Source organism: Etheostoma cragini, chromosome 18 (genome assembly GCF_013103735.1).
Source record: "Etheostoma cragini isolate CJK2018 chromosome 18, CSU_Ecrag_1.0, whole genome shotgun sequence".
NCBI classification, from domain to species: Eukaryota; Metazoa; Chordata; class Actinopteri; order Perciformes; family Percidae; genus Etheostoma; species Etheostoma cragini.
The window spans coordinates 11,715,851-11,740,587 of NC_048424.1; the positions used below are offsets into that span (position 1 = coordinate 11,715,851).

The 24,737-nt window shown below is 39.7% G+C and overlaps 2 protein-coding genes across 8 annotated transcripts in view; both read left to right on the top strand.

The window, feature by feature from the left end:
* Nucleotides 1-9,193, top strand: part of si:ch211-278j3.3 (E3 ubiquitin-protein ligase RNF19A) — a 19,406-nt gene extending 10,213 nt beyond the window's left edge. For 2 of the 5 annotated variants that reach the window (XM_034900007.1, XM_034900008.1), the window contains 7 exons: nt 734-939; nt 1,015-1,162; nt 4,024-4,186; nt 4,735-4,849; nt 7,631-7,762; nt 7,988-8,258; nt 8,416-8,683. In XM_034900007.1, the coding sequence (XP_034755898.1) occupies nt 734-939; nt 1,015-1,162; nt 4,024-4,186; nt 4,735-4,849; nt 7,631-7,762; nt 7,988-8,258; nt 8,416-8,683 (1,303 nt within the window). Of the gene's footprint in view, nt 1-733; nt 940-1,014; nt 1,163-4,023; nt 4,187-4,734; nt 4,850-7,630; nt 7,763-7,987; nt 8,259-8,415 lie in introns of all 5 variants that reach the window. The other 3 variants (XM_034900011.1, XM_034900010.1, XM_034900009.1) reach the window with 3 other exon arrangements.
* A 1,946-nt stretch (nt 9,194-11,139) lies between these two features.
* The window catches only part of si:dkey-71h2.2 (low density lipoprotein receptor adapter protein 1), an 87,410-nt gene continuing 73,812 nt past the window's right edge, over nt 11,140-24,737 (top strand). Inside the window, exon 1 of one of the 3 annotated variants that reach the window (XM_034900051.1) lies at nt 11,140-11,469. In XM_034900051.1, coding sequence (XP_034755942.1) covers nt 11,184-11,469 — 286 coding nt within the window. In that variant the 5' untranslated portion in view covers nt 11,140-11,183. The remainder of the gene's footprint in view (nt 11,470-24,737) is intronic. The other 2 variants (XM_034900052.1, XM_034900053.1) reach the window with 2 other exon arrangements.

Below are 24,737 nucleotides of genomic sequence, written 5' to 3' on the forward strand. Positions count from 1 at the left end.
TGTGTATGTGTGTGTGTGTGTGTGTGTGTGTGTGTGTGAGAGTGTGCGTGTATTTGTGTGTAGTCCTTAGCCTGTGTAATTCATCTGCCTTTCTGACAAACCTGAAAACCACACATGGCTGGAGATGCCAAAGGAAAAAAGAAAAAGAAGCAGTACTGCCTGGTTCCTAAAGGCCTTTTCACTTGTATTTGATCTTAATCACATGATCTTTTAAATATTAAAATGTATGTTAATGTTCCCTCTGTGGGGTGAGATTAGGTCCCCTGGCGTCGAGCTCCTTGTTGTCATCATAATGATTAAAGACAAAAGGTTTAAGGATGGAATTATTCTGGGTGTTGAACTGTGGAAACCAGTCCCACAGTTTGTTTTTCCCATTGAATTATGATTTACTGAGGCACACAGTCAACAACACATGTACTGTGAGCAAAGACAACAAAGAACTACTCAGGGGTTTCACCAGGCAGGCGATATGAGCATTAGATAAGAACCTTACTGCAGCTTTTCAAAGATATTCCAGTGAGCCAGCTGTGATGCTTAAATCAAACTGGAGCCACTGTGTCTCAGTTAGGGTCACAGGGTGGACTAGTGAGTAGGCAAAGCACTTGGAATTTAACCTCCTATAATGCCTGATGCTGAGGTGTCCTTAAGAAGAAATGAATAACAACAAAGAATCCTCCTTTAGGGATCAATGAACATATTAATGATAATGATGTCCACTCCATTGCTCTCTTAGTTATGCCGTAATAGCCTACGGCTGTGCAGAGTGTCCCAAGCTGAGCTGTGGCCGTGAGGGGTGTGACACCGAGTTCTGCTACCACTGTCGCCAGCTATGGCACCCAAACCAGACGTGTGACCAGGCCCGGCGCCAGCGGGCCCGCCACACCTCAGGGGGCAATGATGCCTCCACGCTGTACGTCTTCAATGAAGAACCTGGTGGAGGTGAGGCTGGTAGCTGCTGTTACCCAGTAAATAGTGCGTGGATATCTCTCTCACACATTTACTCTGTTGTTGAAGATGCAGAGGAGATCAAAGCGTGCCCTCGCTGTGGTGCGTACATCATGAAGACCAACGATGGCAGCTGTAACCGTATGAACTGCACTGTGTGTGCCTGTCAGTTCTGCTGGCTGTGTATGCAGGAGATCACCGACGTGCACTACCTCAGGTACTCAGTTCACACTCAGCTCATAATGACATTTACACACCAAACCAATTGTCCACATCTAACATCATTTATATACCCTTAAGGAATATTTAGGATATTTTAAAGTGGGGTTGTATGAAGCACGTATACATAGTCAGTGTGGTAACTACAGTATATGGCAGTTGGCCCACCCCAGTTTGGAGAAGCAGGCAGCAGTACCGACACGGAAGCTAGGTAATGTACTGCTGTGGACTTTGGTGTTTTAAAGGGTTGGTTCAGATTCACCAAAGTCACACAATAACACAAACAAACTAAATGGTCCAGGCGGTAATAGACCAGCAACTCCTGTGTTCAGCTCAGTAAAATGACATAATGGCATCTGTTCCCTGTTGGAAAGGGCTGTCCGACAGCATGGTAAAGCGGTGGAAATTTTCAAAATATAGCTAATACTTAAACTGATTGATTTTCTAGGTGGCTTAAAATCATTTTGCTGCTGCCTGGGCTGGCCTCGTCAAAAGCAGTACATTGCAGCCAGCTTCTCCAAACTGGGGGCATGCTGACCGCCATCTACATCCACTGACTATAAATAAATAAATAAGTACCTCATACGACATAATACAAGTCATTTATCAAGCAAAATGCTGAATATTCACTGTTTTCAGCTTCTTAAATGTGAGGATCTGTTCTAATTTAACTATAAATTGAATTTATTTTGGTTTTGGGCTGTCAGTTGGTCAAAACAAGCTATTTAAAGATGACGCCTTGGGCAGTTTTTCTTATTTTCTTATATACTAAATAACTAAAATCTGGAAAATATTCTGGAAAATAATTGATAATGTAAAGAATGATTAGTATCATCCCCACAGTGAACTATAATGGTGTTTGGCACGTATGCAGTGAAAGGACAGCACAAAAAACAAAAGAAGGGGCAGCAGAATTTGATCCTAGTCCCACATGTGGGGAGAAAATCCTCTTTGGAACAAGTCCAACTTTGGCATAAGATGCTATACAGTTTTTTCAATTCTTCCTATAAAAATAGCTTCAGGAAAATGAATATACCTGTATACACACCACTATTCCATCTGTAAATTTTAAAGCATTACCCAATCAGATATTAAAAAAAAAACTGGGCCAGCAAGCCATGTACATGGTGTCAATGTTTAGAGGCTGTGTTTCCTTACACTGTTCGTCTGGGCTTCTATTGATCTTTCCATCAATTAATCAGCTCAATCGGCTTCCGTCTTTCCATGTGGAAGTATTTGTAACTCAAACTATAAGAGCAGTTGGAAGCTGATTAGCTACATTTGAAGAACAAGTTTAAGCTTTTATGTTGGCCAGGGTCCATTTTAGAACTACAGCATTCAAATATGTGTTCATTTTTCATGTATTTATCATATTTATGTTCTATGTGTTACATCCATATGTGGTGATGAATGTGTCAGATGAGAAAGAAAGTTTTTTGTGTTTGTCAAATCTGCCAGTTCAGAGCATCAGAGTACAACTTTAATATCTCATATCCGTAATTCCCCCCACTCAGACTTTTAGAACCCCTAAGTGACATCTGCTGTTATACAAATGCATGCTTTGAGAAATAGCATTGCCCTGAGGTGCTATTTGTGTTCCTCAGATTATCACTGTTGCTCTGACAGGTAATCACTGCTTGATTAAGACCAAACAGCATTAGTCAGTGTTGTTCCGCTTTCCTTAAGAGTTAGAATTACACCACAACACCAATGTCTGATACTACACAAAAACAAGCACTTAAGGCAACACTTTGTCTAACATCAAGTGAACATTGCTACTCGTAAACAGACTTGGTGAGTGTGTGAATGGGTAAGTGCAAATTATTGGAATTGAGGGAGAGGACACAACTAGAATGACATGTGCAGATAAGGTCATTCAGTTTGGATAAAGATGTAGTGACATGAGTTAATGTTGTCTTGTTGTTGTCAGTACTCATTTCTTTCACCTGCTTCTTAAAGGATAATCCTTTGAAACTGTTTTCTGTTTGTGTCACAGTCGGATGAAGCTGAATGAAATGTCGTGACCTGCATGATGATGGTGCTTTTGCTATTCTTATGAGTGTGTCTATGTGATTGTGTGTACACGTACCATTTGTGTATATTTTTAAGAATGACATTTTGCAAAAGTCTACACTAATAAGGTGATAACAAGTCTACAGCCATGCTCTAGCAGCTCTCTGAGACTGGGCTTAGGCACAGCAGTGCTTTCAGCTAAATGCCAACATGCTCGGCAAGTCATATTCTTAGTTTAGCCTGTGCGCGTGCTATTGTTCCTTATTTAGCACTACAAACATGCTACTAACCCAGCTTAGGCTGGTGGGAAACCCATTAGTTTCGCAGGCATTTGGCCATAATTGGATAGTTTGTTTATAATCATATATTTAATGACAATCTATAATTTGCCAAATTAAAACTTTGACCTGATCATGGCACTACTCTAGATGAAACATCAGTGAATCACCAGGGTCATTACAATATAAACCTTTAATGTTTGTAACAAATTTCACAGCAATCCTTCCAATAGTTGCACCAGAAATAGTATTATAAGTAAGTATTTAACTCCAAATCAAAATTCCCCATAGTGGCACAAGAAGAAACATCAGGAGATCATCAAAGTCATTTGGATTCATCCTCAAGGAATGCACAAAATGTCAGGGAAATCTGCCTATTGTTTTTTTTTAATGATATTTCAGTGTGGACCAGTGGAGGACCGACTGTAGGACAAACTGACCGACAGAAGGATATTGCCACCCATTGCCCACAATGCTTATGTGTCTAAAAAATACTATTTGTTTAATATGTACCTTTTAATTTCTAAACTCTGTGCATGATGATAGTTGTGTCTCCTGTGTGTCTCAGTCCCTCAGGATGTACATTCTGGGGGAAAAAGCCATGGTCCCAGACCCGCAAGGTTCTATGGCAGGTGGGTATGTTGCTCGGAGCACCGGTGGTCATTTCCCTAATAGCGGGCATCGCCATCCCAGTCATCATTGTGGGCATACCAATCTACATGGGCCGTAAGGTACAATACAACCAGTAAATCCTGTGTTCCGTAACTGGTTTGAATGGATACTTTTTGCTGACTGGTTAAATTTATGCATGTGTCAAAAAAGACAGTGGACAGTCCAAAATGTGCAAGCTGCTCCCATATGGCTGACTAATATGTTTAAAGTGACCAAATCAATCTAAATGAATTATTCTGAATCAACCAACATCTTTTATCTGATACAGTAGTATCTACAATATCCTGGTAATTTTGCATTTAATCAACTGATGTAAAATCAGCTTTTGAACATGGAAATCTTGCACGTCACATGAATTGGAAACTGATGACACACCTAAGGGCAACTTAGGTGTGTTCTTAATATTCATTAAGTGTGTCTGCCTTTGTGCTCCGTAACAGCTTGTACGTGTCTCACAGCCTGTTTTCATTTGACTTTATGCATGCTGGGATGCATGTTTTAGCGGACATGAATAAGTGACAGAAATAAGTGGCTGCAGAAAATGAGAACAACAAGGGACAAATTAAATTTCCATGGCCTGATTTATATTCTATTTGTTATCTTCCAGGTTCATGGTCGCTGTAAGAAAAACAATATCTCAGGAAGTAAGCACTACTTGACTGTGGCAAGTGGGGTGATGATGTCAGTGTTTGTGTCGCCGGTCATAGCAGCTGTCACTGTGGGTAAGGAACAAACAACATGGATACATTACAAAAACGTTTGGGTCAAACACCAAAGAGCCCTCATTTTCTAAATATGCTAATTTCAAATTGTTTCATTTGATTCAAATAATAACTACATTTGTAATATCTGAGGGCAGTATTAATATGGATCTATGAATCATCAAAGATTATGATGTCCCTGTGCTTTGTTTGGCACACTGACAATTTGTGAAGTGTCTCAAATAATACCTTCCATTATAAGGAGTAAGGACTCATTATAACACTCTCATATCTGGACAATAAATTTGCTGCCGACCACTAACAGCCAGCTAACTTAGCTTAGAACAAAGATGGCTGGAAAATTGCTGATTAAACAGACAAGATACAATGTGTTAATCAGTGAGCTGTAAGGCGCTAGTAGGTGGATTTTGTTATCTTTTGACAGAGCCAGGCTAACTTTGTACTCACAGCTTCACCTTTACCATAAAAGTGGTATCAACCTTTTTGGTATCAAAGCAAATAAGCGGGAAAAAATTAGCCATACACATCTGAACATGCAACCAGAAAACCTTAGTGTACAGCCATATAATTACCCTAAAACTTGGTTTCTGTATGCAAACATGCCACTTGATTTCATTAACACACAGACACACACACACACACACACACACACACACACACACACAGACACACAGACACACAGACACACACACACACAGTGTGAAAAGTAGAATTTTGATGACTCATGCCACTTCCTACTCTTGGTAACATTCAGTTAAGACTTTAACAGCTTCTGAGCTTCCCAGTGCAGTGTCACTGCCATTTTTAAATTGTTCACTGATGGGCCCTCCCTTGGCACACACACACGCACACACAAACACACACACACACACACACACACAGACACACACATTTAGCCGCAATGAACTTTTCATCCTTATCTCCTACTCCTGTGTATTTCCCCATGTTTGCATCCCTGACCATACGCCACTTCAGTCTAATTTTTCCCTTTCACTGCACTACAATTATTTATTTTCACTCATTTCACTCACAGCTCCCTGCCTTGTATTGTATTATATTGATGTTTTTCTCTTTCTTGACACACACACACACACACGCACGCACACACACACACACACACAGTCACTCACTCACTCACTCACTCGCTTATCTCTCTCTCTCTCTCGATCTGTGGACTGTTCGGCTGGCACGCTCATCCTCTTACCCTGGTTTCACCCTGTTGCTGATTCAATAGTGTCCCAGCGTCCCTGCCGTGTTAATGATGTCCCTTTGTTTGGTCGGCACTCTGCTTTGTGTTCCAAAATTCCTATCTCAATCATAGGTTGCATAATCACACAGTGTAGCCAGGCAATGGCTCATAGAGTTTGGGGGTCTGTTGAAAGTACTTGTGTGAAGGTTATGAAAGAAAGGGAGAAATAAAATTGTCTCTGCTAGAGTAGTTATGGTCCGCTCTATTCTTGTTTTGCCCTGATTAGAAGACCGGTGTTCTATTGTAGGGAACACTTCATCTTTTATATTATCGTTTTTATTATCAGAAGATAAGAAGACAAATGATGACATAATGATAAAACGTGAAAAGGGCTATTGATTCAGTCATTTATACATGAAACAGGTTGCCGTTTTACTTCTAATTATCCGTTGCAAGGATGGCTGTGCAACCTCATCATAATAGATGCATGTATACACACAACTTTAACTGACCAAGAAATAGCCTCACTGATATTCAAAAACAATTTTTACAGGAGTGTCATGGACAACATCGCAGCACCACATAAAACAAGCATAATAATAAAAAAAATACAACACAGACTTACAATAAATTAAATTAAATCTGAAGAGAATAATCGAGATTCACAAAGCACGTAAGGTCAAATACATGAAAAACACTTGATAAAATAACAGCAATAAATAAACTAAAACAAGTAACAAAAAAAGATATGCAGTAGATTAAAATAAAATCCAAAAATTGACAAGTAATGCTAGATTGGCTTGCCTTCAATTAATAGAGAATTCATTTTAAACTATGCAAGAAAATAGGCTCCTGAAAGTTCCTTGAGGAACAATCCAATTGCGTAGATATGGCGGTTAAGAGGCCAAGACTAATCTATAAAGTTTTCCAGTCAATAAAGAGGCTCTATTCTGTTTCATTAGTGTGAAGCAGGAGGGGCTCCCTCTTGTGTTTATGTTGGATATTGCAGTAGTAATAATATAATAAAACTGTCTTAAAACTTTAAATTCATTAACGTAAAAGTGCATGCATTAGTCACAGGGTACTAATCAGCTTGTAAAATCAGCTGTGTCATGTCTTTGTCAAGTCTGAAAAGTGACATTACTCAGTTTTGGGCTACACATGTGAACAAAAACTACTGCTTTGTAAATTGGGAACATGCAGTTTGAAAGATTGGAGGATTTATCGGGCATGGAGCGTCTCCCAAAAGATGCTATCCTGTTGTGTTATTGGAAACCTGTGCCTTTTTTTGCACTATTGAAGTATTCCCGGCGCATTGACTTTACCTTATTTGAACATTTACTGAAATCTGAAGTCTGAAATCCAATGTCTTTGGAACCCATACGCAGGACTAAAGACCAGGATATTTTGACCCCTGCTGCTTTGATGTTGACCATGATGTTGTTGATAAACCTGTCACTCATAAGCCCTCAATACTAAATCCCAAGAATACTCTTTTAAAAACATTTCTATGTTATTCAAATTTATTTTTGCACAATCTCTAGACAAATGATAAGCAATATATCATTTGATACTTTTCTGTTTTCCTGCAGGTGTGGGTGTGCCGCTAATGCTGACGTATGTATATGGCGTCGTCCCAATGTCGCTCTGTAGGAATGGTTGGTGTCGACCGCCGAGTGAGCCCCCTGAAACACACAAAATCCAGCTGGAGGACTTAGCGAGCTGTGAGTACAAGATTTAAAGGAATAGTTTGACATTTTGGGGAAGGCGCTCATTCGCTTTAATGCAGACAGTTAGATGACAAAATGGCATTCACTACTTTATCCATGGAGGAAATTAGCCTAACTTAGCATAAAGACTGGAGGTAACAAGCTCAATTGCAATTGTGCATGGTCATTTTTGCTCTGAAAGCACGCCCTGATCTGATGAAGTTTCAACTTCTCTTATAGATCTTCTATTCTCTCATGTAGTCAGTGACCACTGGACAGGTCAGAACAACCCAACGCTGAGCGACACCAGTGTCCAGGAAGTCAGAGTCAGTGTACAGGAAGTGGGCGTCCTCCCTAGTACGAGCACCACACCCCCGGAGCTAGATAGCTATGAGGAATTGGATGAAGCCACAAAACACCACGGATACACCCAGCAGAACAGCCAGTCAGACTGCGAGGTGGTTATTGTGCCTGACAGCAAGCTCGATGACACACAAGCGCTTCCTTTGAGGTAAATGTTGCCTCTGACTCTCTGTTATGTGTTTCCCCCTAATGTGTCTAGCTGTGTTAACGGCATGGCTTTAGGGATGGTAATGTCAAGTCAGAAACATTTTGATTGCCTGGCAGCTTCATATGGATTTCTTTATGTCTCTCGACTGTCACCACAGAGAAGGAACCAATATTGAGGTCCGTGTGGAAATTGAGACCCATCCCAGAGGCGCCCGCCAGTCCAGCCTAAGTAGTGTCCTGTCCAGCCGAAGCTTGTCAGTGGAGTCCCTGGGACGCTCCCAGTCCCAGTCCCAAGACTACCTGTGTGCCTCAGAACAGGAAGAAAGACGAGAAGGAGAGGAGCAGGAGGGACGAGATAAACCGGGAGGGGAAGCAGAAGGAGACGAAGGGACAGTTTTCCCAGTCTTTGAAATAGACGGTGTATGAGGTCCTCTAATGCAGGCTTTGTACTTGGTTGAAGATGAGTCTGACATGTCACTGGATTGACTCGTTGGTCAAGGCCACCCCCTGCTCCCAAGACAGGACCTCCCACCAGTTGCCTTCTAGATCCAGCCTCTAAGGAAGACGCAGGTTTAGAGAGAGCCTATGAAAAAATGTGTAATTGTGTGTATGAGACAAATAGCATGAGACTGTGACATAGAAATTGGAGGGGGATAAAATGTGAAGCAGACAGGCTAGCATACATCAGTGAATCAAAAAACAGAAGTGACTGAAAGCATGTTAGCTGACTGGTTCAGTCTGTTTTTTCTATGTTGTCCTTTCTCTAAAAGGCTACCTTGCTCCCCCTCTATTATGAATATGTTTCATGAAGCCCTCTCTTTATCTGGCTGTATTCATACACTTCTTTTAGTGACCTCACCTCCCTCTCTCCTCTCCCTTTACAAATAAAGAGACCCCCACAAGCATGATTTGTTTTATGGGGGATTAAGAATCTAACATCTGTCGTGTCAGCAAGTAAATATCACATGCTTCAAGCCAAGTTGCTACACAGTAGGAGTGATTTTTGATGCAGTGGTCACACCTGGATTGGGCAACCTTAAACAGACGACGCATGCTGCACTGTAACGATTTTTCTTTTGTGAACCAGTTAAAAATGACCCCTGAAAACTGTTGAAACCTGTAACTGTTGTTCTTCATTGGAGTAAAGGGTACTCTGTGACATTATGACAGTGATTTAATTGACTGGATGGCTTATAAATACCATTAATAATGATTATTAATCTCTAATCCACAGTCTTCCATGAAAGCAGACAGGAGGCAATGTCACGTTTGCATTGTTTTAGTGCAGCATTTTATCCTTCAAAAGGCTATTTCTTTTAAAACCGGAGAGGGAGACACTGCTTTAGTTTGTAAAAATGTTCATTCTAATGCAGATACTGGTGTGCATTGGTGACAATAACATGGCGGCAACACTGCAGTCTTTTTCTGAAGTGTCCAATTCAAGTACAGTAGCTGCATGATTCTACTAATTGCTGTGTATCCATGATATACCATAAACACACATTTCACACACACACTCACATACACATAAGCCCACCCGCACAGCAGTCTAGCTGTAGTAGTGTCCGCTCCTGAGATCATTACATTTAAACTAAGGAGCCTCTCAAATAAGAGCACCAAAATTACATCAGCAGCATGCCCCCTCAGGCAAAACTCTGATAACCCCTCCTAGATGATTTAATACATGAATATACATGCTCTGCTTAGCCTCCTGAGTGTGAAATACTTGTGAGTGATGAACTCGGACATGACGTGATAACCTGTGCTAGGTTGTGGAGAGAAATGAAATAAAGATTTCACCATGAAGGACAACAACACAATGCATGTTTTGTGTCTGTCACAAATTTTCTTTTTCTTTAGTGGTTCAAGTGGAGTTGTAGAGTTCTCTGTTTCCTAATCCGGGATTATGGTTTATTGGGGAATTTATCGTATAGCTTTTCAGTTGAAGTATAGACAGGACACTTTGGGAAAATGCACAGATCATAGAAAGGTCCTGGGGGCCAAAGGCTTGTGACCTCTTAAATGTTTTCTTGTGACCCCGTGTAACTGGCTCTTAGTATAGTTCAACAATTTTGTACTTTATGCTATTTAAATATTTTTCTGAAGAATAAGCCAGTAATTCACATGAAAAAAAGCAGAGATGTGGTAAAAGCCAGAAATCTTGCGGCCAATGTGGATGTCCTGTTCCTTAGTTTGGGAACCATGGTCTAAGGTCACCAGTTCTCTGCATACTATTTTTTTTGTATTAATAATTTAAGATAAAGATTATTTGAAATTTAAAATAATTTACAGCAACTAGTAGTACTACTGATATCCCCAAATATCACCATGTGTACAGTATAGCCTACAGTGTGTGGAGTGAGTGATGATGGGTGACAACAACACTGTAATAACTGGTTGCAATCTTTAGAGGGCGCAAACACACAAAAAAGAAGCATTTTTTCCAAATTAAAGCCTAGTTTTGTTAGTTGATAATTTGTGCCAAAATATATTGTAATATAATAGGTATTCAGGTCATTGTTTCGTTTTGTTTTATTTAACAAATCTGTGACCCATCCTTAATTGCATTAAGATGCTTTAAGAAAGTCCATCACTAAATCATCCAGAAAAATGTCATGATTAAAACAATATCTGTTGTTTCTAAATATAAACCATGTTAAAAGGATGACAAAAGAACAAAAGTTGGCAACAGTCTAACCACTAAGATCAATAAACCACAGAAAGTCCTATGAGAAAAAAAAAAGTGCGATTGTCAGCTCATTATCCATAAAGTCATTAGTGAGTGTAAGCCATCACACACTGCAGCGATGACTTCTCATTAAGGTCGCTCCTTCAAACCAGAGCACTTAGGACTGTCGGCACATCAAGGTTAGAGGGACACGCCCTTAACTTTAGAGACAGTGCGGTATGTGCACGTGCTCACCCCATGCTTACCCTCAGCTGGTTGCCAGTTTCTGAGTGGGGAGAGAAAAAGAGAGCGATACAGGGTGGGAACTTATATCAGTGGTCTCTCTCTTCGCCTTTTCCCTCTTTGGCGCATCCTCCGTCGAGCCCAACCTGCTGTAGTTACCTCCCTGTGGTAGACAGACTGGGGAATCTACCTGGCGGAGAGCAGACACACCTCGGGATGGATGCCCTGAAATCCGCCGGCAGAGCGATTATCAAGAGCCCCGGAGTTCCGCGGCACACATGGGGAACTTCAAAGCACGAAAGTAAGTGAGACAATGGGTTTGTTGTAGTGTTTGGATTTGGTTCAATGTTGTAAAGGTTTTGGCGACGTAGCAAAGGCAGTAAAATGCATCAAGACAGGCTGAACAAGGACAATGTGTGCCTCTGGCTGTTCGTAGTAAGCTAGAGTGTTTTCGTACTGGAGAGCTTTTGTTTGTCTTGTTGCCAAACGTAGCTAAGCTGAATGTTATGTGGTGTAAATAGCTTTTATATGTCAGGGTGTAGACTGTTGTAGCTAGTTCAGTTTTTAGTTGTAAATGCTTTACTTTACTTCCTTCTGAGTGAGCTGGCTATAGTCCCACTGTCAACTGTCATTTACCAAAGCAATAACTAAAGCATTAATTGACTAGCTACTTCAAACTGATACCGGAAATTAGTCGACTAGCCCACCAATCGATCCACGGAAGCATTTTATTTTGGATATTTTATTACTCGTTGTTCAATCAAGGTAAAAATGCCAAACATTTGATGATTTTGATTCTCAAATGTCAGGATTTGCTATTTTTGTGTGAGTTTTTATTACATTTTTTTGTTGTTGAATATTGTGTTTTCAACTGTTGGTTGTTTAATTTGCAGTGGACATTTTTTTATTTTATGAAATTTCATGAATTAAACAACTCATCATATGTATCAGCCCTAAGATTAAATACTAGGCTACTACCGCCAATTTGTGCAATCACATCCTACGACTAGAGATATACAGAATGTTAGGCTCAATTTTGAATACCCTTTTTAAGAAATAAGGACTGGAATTTGGGCATCAGTCTACAGTTAGTTAGGTTTGTCACTTTTCTATCTCAATTACACATGATCATAAGGTATTTTACAGTATAATAAATTCTATGCCAATAAAAAAAAAAGTCTTCTACATGTGTATTTTCAGGCAAAACATTCAATACATACTGTTATTAAAGTAAACCTTACTTTTATGGGATATTTTTAAGAATGACGATAGATAGATGGATAGATAGAGAAACCACAACGAATTTCAGTGCAAACTCACAATAAAGTTGCATTGTACAGTTCTTTAGTATACTGTATTATTTGCTATTAGTTTTTTTAAAGGATTCAGAAAATGTTATACTGCATGTGCATACTGCTCCTTGGTTACTACAGTGTGAAGGGTCAGAGCAACAGACCTTGACAGACCATCCGTGACGGGCGGAGTGAGGGGCTGCTTTGCTGCCTGCAGCTCTGCCATCTCCCCGATGTGTGAAGTGTCGAATGCTCCCTCCCTGCAGCTACATCGCCTTTGAGCTTCTCGCTATCATAAATGCTAGCATGCTGATGTTTTTTCGCCTCATTTTGGATTCCTGCTCACTGAATAGCACATGATTGATTCATTTCACATCAAGGAGGATGTGCTTAATCTCTTTAATCTCTCTAGGAAATGTTCTACATAAAGGATTGAATATTGAGTATTGGGCGTGGGATTCAAAAGTTTTCTTATTGGATTAGGGCTTGGAGTCTCTGATGGCTTTGGATGCATTAAGTGACAGGTTGTCCTAAATAGTGGAAGATGTTGGATGTTGATGGCTGCTTGACGTAAAACTTCTGATCTGGATTTTTGTTTAACTTTGATGGATGGGAGTTATTATTTTGTTCCTCCACACTGCCAACATTACCATATTCTCTAAAATTATCATGGTGACTTTATGATGACAGAATGTGACAAACAAACCATCAACATCTTATACTGAAAGACATTGTCACATTGCTAGCTGGAGCTTCTGCATTGTGTATTTCTCTAGATTGTTTTTTTGCGTCAGAAAGAGAAGGAAGAAGGAAAAAAAAGTCAAATGATGTTTTCGGAGCAGAATCCAGCTGTATTTCAACGCCGGATGACAGAAGCAGTTTGTGTCTGAGAGACACCAGGGGAATCAGGCTGGAAAAAATGTGAACATAGCTGTCACAAACAGTACAGACAGACAGGGTGACTGCTGATGTCCAGGAGCTACTTAGTAGGCAATTTGGAGAGAGAGGACAGCGCCAGTGTTCTAGCCTGTGGCGATGCGTCAAAGCTGGCTGTCGGAATGCAAATAAGGCAACATTGCAGCTGCTTGGCACGTTCACACAAATTTGGTGTGATTAAAGTTGGAAAAAAGAGATGATTTACTTGTGTCCTGTCTATGGAAGTGGTGGAACGGCCACCTTAGTTAAATAACCCAAGTTAATGACCATATGCAGTTAATTTGTGGACATATTCTGTTTAGCCTTGCCAAGTTGTTTAATATGGAAATTATACAGAGACATAATTTAAGGACTTGCTTGGTCGTAGGATAGAAAATAAATATCACAATATATTTTAACTACCGCCAGGGCCATTAGCCATTGCATAGCATTGGTGCAATGTTTTAAATGGGAGTGTGGTGTGAAGGTGAGATGAGACAGAAGCTTTTGATTGATTGATTGCCAGTTGAAAAAGCTTTTATAAAATAAATCATTAATTTTGTTGCCACTTGACCTTTCTGACTGCTTTTAGATGTTAAAGTCGTGAAGCAGTCTCATTCTAATATAATGTAATAGGTCAGACCAAGTTACGCATCCAACACACACCAGTCTGAACTGGAAAACATTGAAGGAGTCAAATTTAGCTTGTTGATAAAGTTCTTTTCCCATGTGGAGCAAAAGAGGCTTCAGCCACAGTAATAGTTAGACCAACACTCCCTCCCTACATTTTAGATTTTCATGCTGCAAATAAATATCCAGCAAAATGTTTTACTTACATTATGTGTCCCAATTTAACGTTTTGACACTCTTGGACTTTAGGAAATAGGCAACAGGATGAGCTATGTAATAAATCATGAAATTGATGTGAGAAACTTTATTCAAGAATTTACCGTGAGAAGAGGTGGTGAGTGTCCCTCACGCACACAGAGTTCTTTATTTAAGGCTTTAATGGCACAAAGACTGGAAATTCCGGGCTGATGCATCCTGGGATATACTTGATAACATTACTTTTCTGCTGTATCACTGCTCTCGTCTCGTGCAGCAGTTACTAGGGGTGGGGAAAATCATTGATTCTTAGATGCATAATCACTGTGTGATTCTCTCTAGAAAGATTGTTTTGAAAGATATGTTGTTGTTTTTTTTTTGACAACATAAAACATAAAAACATAACATAAAAAGATACATTTCTGGACATGTAAAAGACCAGTCTTCACTCCTTATGGCAGCAGAAAAACCGCCATGTACCCCACTTCCCCATCGCCCTTCGTGGCCGTCCGTTGTCATCTGTTGAGGTTAAAGCCACTGGCAGAGCGGAAGAGGACACAGCATGTGCCTGGAGAACAAGCCTTCCCTTTGGATTACATCACATAGAAGCAGTACAGAACTTTCAAGTCATACACACACACACACACACACACACACACACACACACACTTGCCCTTGACACCAAGGACAGTACAATCTGCCTCATTATAAAATTGTTGTTTGGGATAGACTGAGTTGAAACCATGTCCTTGGGTCTAGGATTGTTTGTTGTAATTATTTTAGTGGTGTAAATATCAAAGCTGTGTGATCAGTATCAAAGAAAAAACTGAAAATAAGTAGCTTCATTTAGTTTTTGAATGCACATCTCAAGTGTTCTCCATGGCTGGGAGGAACCAGTCAGAACATGCGTTTTGTATTGCTATGCGTTGCAGTCCAGAGAGGAGCTTGACCTGAAACTAGTGGACTCGACAGTCGTTACGTTCGACTGGTTGGAAACTCTGGTAGTGAGTACAGCCTGCCGTTCTATTCAAGCTGACAGGGGCTTGACTGAGTGACACGCAGGAGGCAGCGGTGTCGGTTAACAACGACCCTCGGGGAGCAATTATACCTCAATGGCTCGTTAAGACTCAGGAAGCCGTGAGTCCGGGACACGCCAGTGAAGAGGAGGCAGAGCAGAAGCAATAAGAGGGATTGATGGGAATATACAGGGTAATGATAGAGGGATTGTCAGCAATCCCTCTGCTTTCAAAGTGATACAATGAGGAGTTGATAATTGGGGACTGATGGAGCATTTGGATTAGTGTCATGATGCAGAATAAAAGTGTTATCCATGTGGCTTTGAGTACCAGCTGTGGTGTAATCTGTCTGTGTAGTCTGGGAAACCCATTTAAAGACACATTTTACACATTTCCCTCAACAGTACACTGTAGCAAATTCAACGTAAAATTTACAGTGACGTACTGGCAACAACTGGCCAGCAAGTTACTGTGAATTATTTTTACAGTAAGGGTACCGTACTCCCATTTACAGTATTTTATGTATTCACTGTAAAATACCAAACAATAAAACACATCAGAAGATAAAGTAAAAATAGTGTAGTTTACTATTTATTGTACTATAGTGGCATATACACACACACATATATATATGTGTCCCCCTATATATATATATATATATATATATATATATATATATATATGTATGTATGTATGTATGTATGTATGTGTATATATATATATATATATATGTATGTGTGTGTATATATATATATGTATATATTTTTTTTTACAGTAATACTTAGACTACTGTGATTTTAGTCATGTCGACAATGTTGTAATGTAAACTTTAGAGCATTCTACTGTCAAAATCATACAGTAGTGTTACTGTAAAATCTGAAGGAAATAATTGTAGATTTTACAGCCATTATTTAAAGATTATTAGAAATAATTAGCATTACCTTAGCATCATCTGAATGCCATGCTTTCAGGGGACAGGCCCTGGATTTATTTACCATGATGTCTATAAAAAGGTTGGATTTGCATGACCTTCTCGCTCTCTCTCTCTCTCTCTCTCTCTCTCTCTCTCTCTCTCTCTCTCTCTCTCTCTCTCTCTCTCTCTCTCTCTCTCTCTCTCTCTCTCTCACACACGCGCACAAATGTGTACCAAGAACAGACAAACAATAGAAACAAAAAGCAAAGGTTTAAGTTTCATATTCCTGAAGTGTTTTTATTTTTAGGTGGCTTTGCAGAATTGTCAATTTTGCTGTTACTTTTTACTGAAATATTAAGTCCTTTAGTTAAGGCACAGGATATAAATAATCTTTATTTACCACATTGAAGACTTCTGATGGAGCTGTTTAAATGAAGCAACAATGTGCTACCTCAACCATAAATTGAATAACCAGCATTTCCAGCTACATTTAACGAAAAAACATTCAGTTATTGCATCTTGCACTCAATATAAAATATACACAGCCATTTATAGGACCAGTTAATATCGGGTATATGTGCTCTTAGCTGAGCTCCAGTGTATGAGACGGCAAATTAACTGAGCAGATTTCCCACCTATACGCTGCATAATTCACTCATGCACACTCATCAGTCTCACCAGTCACAGACTGAGGATAGATAAGGTGATAAAGCACTGCTAATGAATTTTCATTGGACGTGCTTTGAAATGCTTTGAAAAATCAATTAGACCGGTCTAAGATCAGCAGCTGCCAAAGTTGTGAGGTATTGCTTGCATTGCATTGATGGTTAAAGTTACTTAAACCCGTTGTGAATCCCTCAGGGTCCTTTAAATTCATGACTCAAAAAGTTCACAGTTCTAATGTCACATTCAGAATTTGATCTTAAATAGACAAAATGACTCGGTGAACATGATGTTCTATTTGGATGTAATAATAATAGAGGATTTTTATTGTGAGTGCATGACCTTTTTCCACTTTGGTCAGAAGAGAACTACATCAGCTAAATCCCCTCAACAGTGTGATCTGTTGGATTATTTTCAAAAGCTACCTCTGAGACAGCTCTGCACAGACAACAACTATTAGATGGGTTGCCATGACATTTTCATTAAACATTTATGTCCCTCTCAGAATGATTTGTAATAATCAGGTCAATATTTCACTTAATCCAATAGCTGTACTTAGCTGCACCAATAAACAAATGTGATCACGGTGACATGCTAAAAGTTAGGTGGTGAACACGGTAAACATTATAACTCTTTGGTATTGCCATTGCGAGAATGTTAGCATGCTGATGTTATCCTTTAGCTCAAATCCCTGCTGTACAGCCTCAAAGAGCTGTTAACACGGCTGTAGACTCTTCTGATAGCCTGTCTTCCCGGTCAGTGACCTACTGTAATTTGTTTTTATATATACACCATCGCTTTCAATTTGAATTTATTATCTATTTAACAAATGTCTGTTTCACATCATCCTTTTATGAATCCAGTTCAGCTTACAAAGGTTCTGTTTTGGGTTGTCAAAAGGAGATACAGCGTTAAATAAAGATTAAGGTTGCTGTCACACTAAACACATTTGGAGCGGGCTAAATAAAGCTCTGGAGCCTTTTTTCTGGTTTATTTGGGCAGGTGAGAACAATGCTATTCAACCTCTCACTAAGTGCCTCACCACACTAAATGCTCCTCCTGTCACACTTGTCTTCTTGTGTTTTTAATACTGCAGGGCGCTATGGGTTTTTTAAAATGTAATAACGCTGCATTGTTATTCTGTCAGAAGTCTGGGTTTAATCAAAGCTTAGCGGGAGCCCTTCTGTCCAACTATCATTGCTGTATTAATTCCTTGAAATCCTCAATGTGCCCAGGAGATCCACCTTAAGTCTTTCTTGTGGGTTAAGGATAATGGGACGTTTGGAAGTGTGTGAGTGTGTTTGTTTTCCTTTTTAACCTATTTTTCAGGTTGTTTTAAAGGTTACTGCAAATGTTACATAAAATGTCTCTAACTGCTGCATTAAGGGCTGAACATGATCCTCCAATAACTCAATTTTATCTAAAACGTGTGTTGAATCCAATTGTTCGTGATTTTCTTTCACTATTTCACATGCTGTCTCTGCCGTGTGCCTGTAACATTTGAAGCTTCACTGTTACACTCCACAAATATAGATTTTAAAGCCTCAGCCTCATGTTATTAAGAACTGCTCCACATCATATTCTGTATTGATTTTCTTTGAGAGACCCTAGTGTATAACATTCTTTCATGGCCCACAGTACATGTGGTTTTTGTAGTAAGTGGTAATGTTTGGTTACTCGTTTTAAAGCCTTCTAGGTTATAAGCTTATATTTTATCAATGTTAGCCAGTTTAAAATTGACCACCTTAAGGACATATTTTACTCCTGCACTCCGCAGGACAGACTGCAGACTAAATTACATTACATGCCATTTAGCTGATACTTTTATCCAAAGCGACTTACACTTGCTATAAGTCAGAGGTCGCACACCTCTGGAGCAACTAGGGGTTAAGTCTGTTGCAGTGGTAAATGAACCCAGGTGTCCCACACCAAAGGCATGTGTCATATCCACTGTGCCATCAATGCTTAACTAAATGCACACCTGGCTCCTTGTTTCTCCTCCATAATAAACACCAACACCTGTCATCAAAGTATAGTTACGGATTCTTAAACACAGCTCATTAATATGCTGCTCTCTGCAGTCTCTCTGTTGTGTTTTTAGCACCAACAAGGTTCCCCAGCCTGAAGTGAAGTGAATTATGCAACACAAGGAAACTGAGAGACCCTATCTTGGGAGAGCTGGTGCAATAACACACACACACACATTCGCACACATACACCATCCAGCTTCCTGTTTAGTGTGTACAGTGAAGTCCAAACAGCCGAGTCTTTTTCTGTTTGATGTCTGTGGCAGCTGACTATGAAATGGGATATGCTGTCAGTCTGGTGTAAGAGTCTTTCTGAGCATGTTTTTTATTATTTTGTGTGCGTGCGTGCGTGCGTGCGTGCGTGCGTGCGTGCGTGCGTGCGTGCGTGAATCAACTGAACCTGCTTCTCCACTGGACAGCTAAAGCCAATCTCTCTCTTCTGTTAAACTTCCCTCACAATTATTTATGATGATACCATGGGCAACCCACTCCCAAAAATAACTTTGTACTGTCAAAGTGAAAATGGAAAACTTCTGTAGTGCTATATAGAAACACCTTGTGCGTGCTGTTATGGTGAAAACAAAGCCCTAGGAGTCCAGTAAAAGGTATCTTCAAGTACTGGTTGTGACTTGAGATAAGCAGTTGATGTTCAAACATCATATTCACATCTATTTTACATTAAAATTACTTTAATTTTTCTAGATTCAAGGTGCTCCTGGTTAAGTTAGGTAAGGTAATACAATGATTACAAGGGCCTCGTTTCCACTGGGACCTGAGCTATAATTTTTTTTTTTTAATTTCATGTTCTCCTAAAAATATTCTAGTAATAGTAGCATGCTCCTGCGTGATTTTACATCATTTACACTACATAGCGTACTTAGCGGCTCTATGGTTTTCAAAGTCAGTTTACCGGTGAGTCTGTCCACCACTTTGGTCCAGACTGAATTATCTTAACAGCTATTCGATGGGTTGCCATGGAATCTTCCACAGACATTCTTGGTCCCAACAGGATGAAGCCTACTCACGTCGGTTAGTAATACCATGGCAGCATGGTGGCCCAATTGTTAGCACGGTGGCCTCAAAGCAAGAAGGTTCCTGGTTTGAATCCAGGTTGTTCCGGGCATTTCTGTGTGGAGTTTGTATGTTCTCCCCTTGTTTGCGTCTGTTTCCTCTGGGTGCTCCGGTTCCCGCCACCATCAAAAAACATAAATGTACTAGTACTAAATAAATGTACTAGGTTCTCCAGCCTTGATCAAGACACTGGCTCAGATCTAGAGTGGGCCCCCGTGCGCTGTAAATGGCTGCCCACCGGTCCCTTGAGGGATCGGTTAAATGCAGAGAATGAACTTGGGTGATGTGTGTGCGATGATAAAGTACATTTACCATTACTATTACATTTTGTGTAAAAAGACTTGACAATCATTGTTATAAATATAGTGCAATATAGTAAAGACATTCATTCCCCAACCCTTCCAATGAGTTACGGAAGCATTTAGCTCAAAGCCCTTTCACCTAAGTACCACCTCACAAAGCCGGTAGCATAGCTGTAGCTGTATTTATAGTCTTGTTTTTGTTTTACTACTTGTCTTTGGTTGTGTCTCTTATGTCATAGTAAATAAATAAATAACAATAAAATCTAATCTAATCTCATGCTGATATTAGGTTATTAGAAGTATATCTATGAGGTAGATTAGATGTTAGGTGCATATGTATTAAAAAAATAGTTTGAATGGGCCATATCCAAACTGTGTAGCACAGCTGAAACACTCACATTGATTATACCTTTCGACACGCTAGAGACATTGAGACTGGAGGAGCCGAGGCATCCAGCTGTGTCAGACTAGCATCCATCAATCAGCTGGAAGGGTCTGAAGTGTTCTACTGCATTAGAGGGGATTCCTGTGGGAAACCCTCATCTGTTACAGGGGCCAAAGATACTCTATCTCAAATGAGATCAGCGCCTCTCAAAGGTGACTTGTTTTCGCTTCGGCGCGATAATAGATGGGGAAAGCTAATGATTGCACAAGCAAAGTGTTTTCCTAGAAATCGGCATGAGATCAGGATCAGTAAACCTCTGGATTAATTTCTTTCTTTTAAAAGGCACAGTTTTACCTTTTGAATAAAAAACAAAATATGAAATCTAAATCTTTTGTTTCATGAAGGGATTTCTGTCAAGGAAGCTATTTATAGTTGAAGATGTTGAAATGGGAGCCAGCAGACTCCAGGGGGAAAAGATATGTATCAACAAAGAGAGAATCATGCCCTGTTTGAATAGCTAATGCAAAGAATCCTTTCACGGCGCTAAGCAATTATGCTTTATGAATAAATAGCTGTGAGGAAAGAGTTCCTTCAGTATCTGCATTGTTAATTTGGTTATTTTAGCCTAATTATTACTCTCTCTAGTGAACCTAACAGGACCTCCATAATATAGGTGTTGATGGAGCCCTTCTTCTCTATATACTTAACAATTTATTTTAGATTTTCTCCTCAGTGGTTCATTGTTTACAATTCATGTTTCCACATATACAAACAACTTTGGAATTGTTAAAGTAATAAATGTAGATTTGCATCACTTTGAACTTCCTGCCATCCTGGGGTCCTGGAGGGTGTTGTTTGAGTTTATTTGCCTGTTGTTTGCTGCATAAATTGTGTTTTATATTTGAAAATGATAATACACCTTGTTTGAAAAAAGTAATAGATGTCATGTAGTATGACTTATGCATACAAGTTTATTAGGTATAAAATTTGACTTTGATGCTTCTGACTTAAATGGAAATCTCAAAAGTATTAATTTAATAGACAGCATCTGTCAACATGTCGGGCATAAACAAACAGTGGTCACTCCGTAAAAATAATCCAAAGGACTTACAATGGACATTTACTGTGCAAGTCACCTCCATATTTGTTGCCCTTTGGTCAATAATAAACTAGAGCTGTCGGGAGATTGTAAACAGTCTGTATAATGAACAATCTCTCCTCTGGCAGTGTTGTGTTTGATTAACTGGCACAAAGTAAAGCAGATAAATGAGCATTTAAATGGCTTCACATGAGCTTTTCAGAATAAAGCCCTTATTTAACTGCTAGGTCAGCAAGTCCTCAGACCGAAACCGCAAAAAAGGTTGTCAGTGCCATTCAAAATGACCCGGATGTTTGCTTCCAAAAAGAATTCATTTCAGCCTTTATGGCTATGGTTTTGTTAAATTTAGGCAGGTGGGAAGTGTTAAATTTTACGAATAAATGAGACACCAAATGTTTTTTTGCAAATTGGATTGGATAAATAGGTTTACATTTTCCCAACTGAAATTCATTTTTTTTGGGAAAGTACCGAAAAAAGGTACTGGAACCGAATTTCCGGACCAATGAAAATGTGAAAGGTATAACCCTACTGTCTCGAGTCTTGTCACTACACGTTGTAGTAGCTTCTCCAGCAGGCTGAGCCAGCTCCCTCCTTACCCTGCCATCTACATCGCTATACCTGAATGTGTTAGAGCTGGACGGGAAAAAGGGAACACGTCAAATCTCTACATGAGCCGCAGCCGAGCCGTGACTGATTGAACACCGCTCATAGTTACGCTCACGTTGTGGGAAAAATTCATGGGAACCAAGCTATTGGCTATCAGCACTATTTTACCCCAGGCCCCTGGAAATCAACACTGTTACTGGATGGTGTTATTTCAGTTATTGTGGTCCCACTATACACTAAGAATTCTGTATCCTGGAAATGCAGTTGTGCTTAATTTCCGTTTTTGGTATTGATCTTGTCATTTAACTTTTGCCAAGAAAGCAAATTAGTTTATTTCCCAAAATTTCAAACTATCCTAAAAAGCGTTTAAAACCTATTAAAAGTTTACAAGATTATAATCATTTATTTCACCTTATAATTCGGTTACACAGCTCCAGCTATTTATGGTAGGTCATGATTAATGTCCATGTTAAAAATGTCTTACTATTTCCCATGTTTATGCTAAATAATGCCAGTCATTAGACAAATTCATATTTCTTCTGTCATATTCGCAGTCTGTCCTAACTTTGAAGTAGCTCTATTTACTCAGCCATGCATATAGATAACTCCTATCATCATTATGATTATAGCAGATCGAGTGTTTGAAGTGAAAGCAATTATTGTTTTTTTTGGTAAAAGGGGATTATCATGAAAGATCCACATCAACACTAATTCATATGGGACCTCCGGGGCAAATAGTTGATTCATGATCCTGATTTTTTTTCTTCTTTTTTTTCCCCAATGACAGTGTCAGTGACAATGCAACAAAAGTTTGATGAAAGATTCTTGATGTATTAGCTAGTGGCTGTACTCATCTTAAAGGGACCAAAACCCATCATATTTTCAGATGATTTTTGTTTTCAAAAATGGTAATCCTTCCTCAGTTCCGGTAATTTAATAATGTATTAGCAAGGGGAAATTACAATTTACACTCTGTTATTACACACAGGTCTGAATTACACACACGCCTCAAGCAGTTGGGGTGCCCCGTGGCCCAGGAGGTGAATTGGCATCTCTCCAGCTACCAGTCCACCACCATACTTTTGGTCCGTACAGGGTTGAACCAGCAACCGTCCAATTCTCAACCCAACTCCCTACTGACCCACAATTTACCATTAACTGCTTTTATTAGTTTTACTAATAGATAGTAAATGGGTAATCTTTGGATTTCTGAGTGTTGGTCGGACAAAACAAGCAATATGAAGATGTCACGTTTGGCTTAAGAATCTTTTTAATTTTTGGGCGTTTTTTATTTTATAAAGGTGCTGCCATTTTTGTTTGTCGTAACACTTACTTCTTAATCTTTTGCAACAATATCTTAAGGCAGAAACTGCCTTGTAACAACCCTGTTATGTCTATGTGTCCGTGTGAAATGAAGGGAGTCAAAGTTGATGCGGCAGCATTTCGAAATGGCATTTCAATTCCCGAGTTTTATGTAGTGCTCCAGATTACAGCGTGGGGGTAATGCCACTGTTATCTGAGCACTTTATGTGGTTTGTACACTTCCTTTGATGCCTAGCCAAGGTGTTCAGTAATATAATGTGCAGGCACCACCTCCATGCTGCTGCTGGGCTGTTGGTGATAGAATCTGTGGTTGCTTAGCAACATAGGCTGTTTGATGATCCCATGACTCCATCTTTGTTGTGTTGACGTTTTGAGTAGTGGCTTGTACTGTAACTCTGATTGATAATCTGAAATATGAATACAATTTCCCAAGGAACGCTTATAAGCTCGTCTCTCATGTGTGAAGAGGGGGATTTCTTTCTCACTCAGAGCCACAGGAAGTGACGATAGGTGAGAGAGGTGAGTGGAGGGATAGACAGTGAGAAGAGCGAGAGCTTAAAGGGAGGACTTAGCTTTTCTTGGATCCGCCTCAAGGCAGAATCAGGAAACCAGTTCCACCCTCCCTCCCACACACACACACACACACACACACACACACACACATGCACACACACACACACCATCTCAGCCCACCATCTTCCCTGAATGTGCGGCCTATTTTCCCTGTCAAGGTGGTGTCCTAGATTCAAAGTTCCATTGGATGAGTAAAACAGTAAGGCGAAGAGATTGTATTATAAGGATGTGGAGGAGGAAAACAAGCTGAATGTTTCCTATAGTTTCTCATGGTATTGTACTTCTTCCACACAATAATGAAACATTATTATTCATTCCATTGGATTTTAACCAATATGCTGTATGAAACAATTTTACAAGAAATGGCCAGACTTACCAACCGGTAGGGGAATGGAAAACAGGGAATGCTTTTTTATTTTTTATTTTCACCCTGGAGCACACACTTATTCCAACAGTTTTTGTAATTAACTCTGATAATGGTATCTTGAAGAAATCATGTGTGTGACAGCCCCCTCCATGTGCACATGCCCTTTCTTGACATATTGTGCCTGTGTGCATA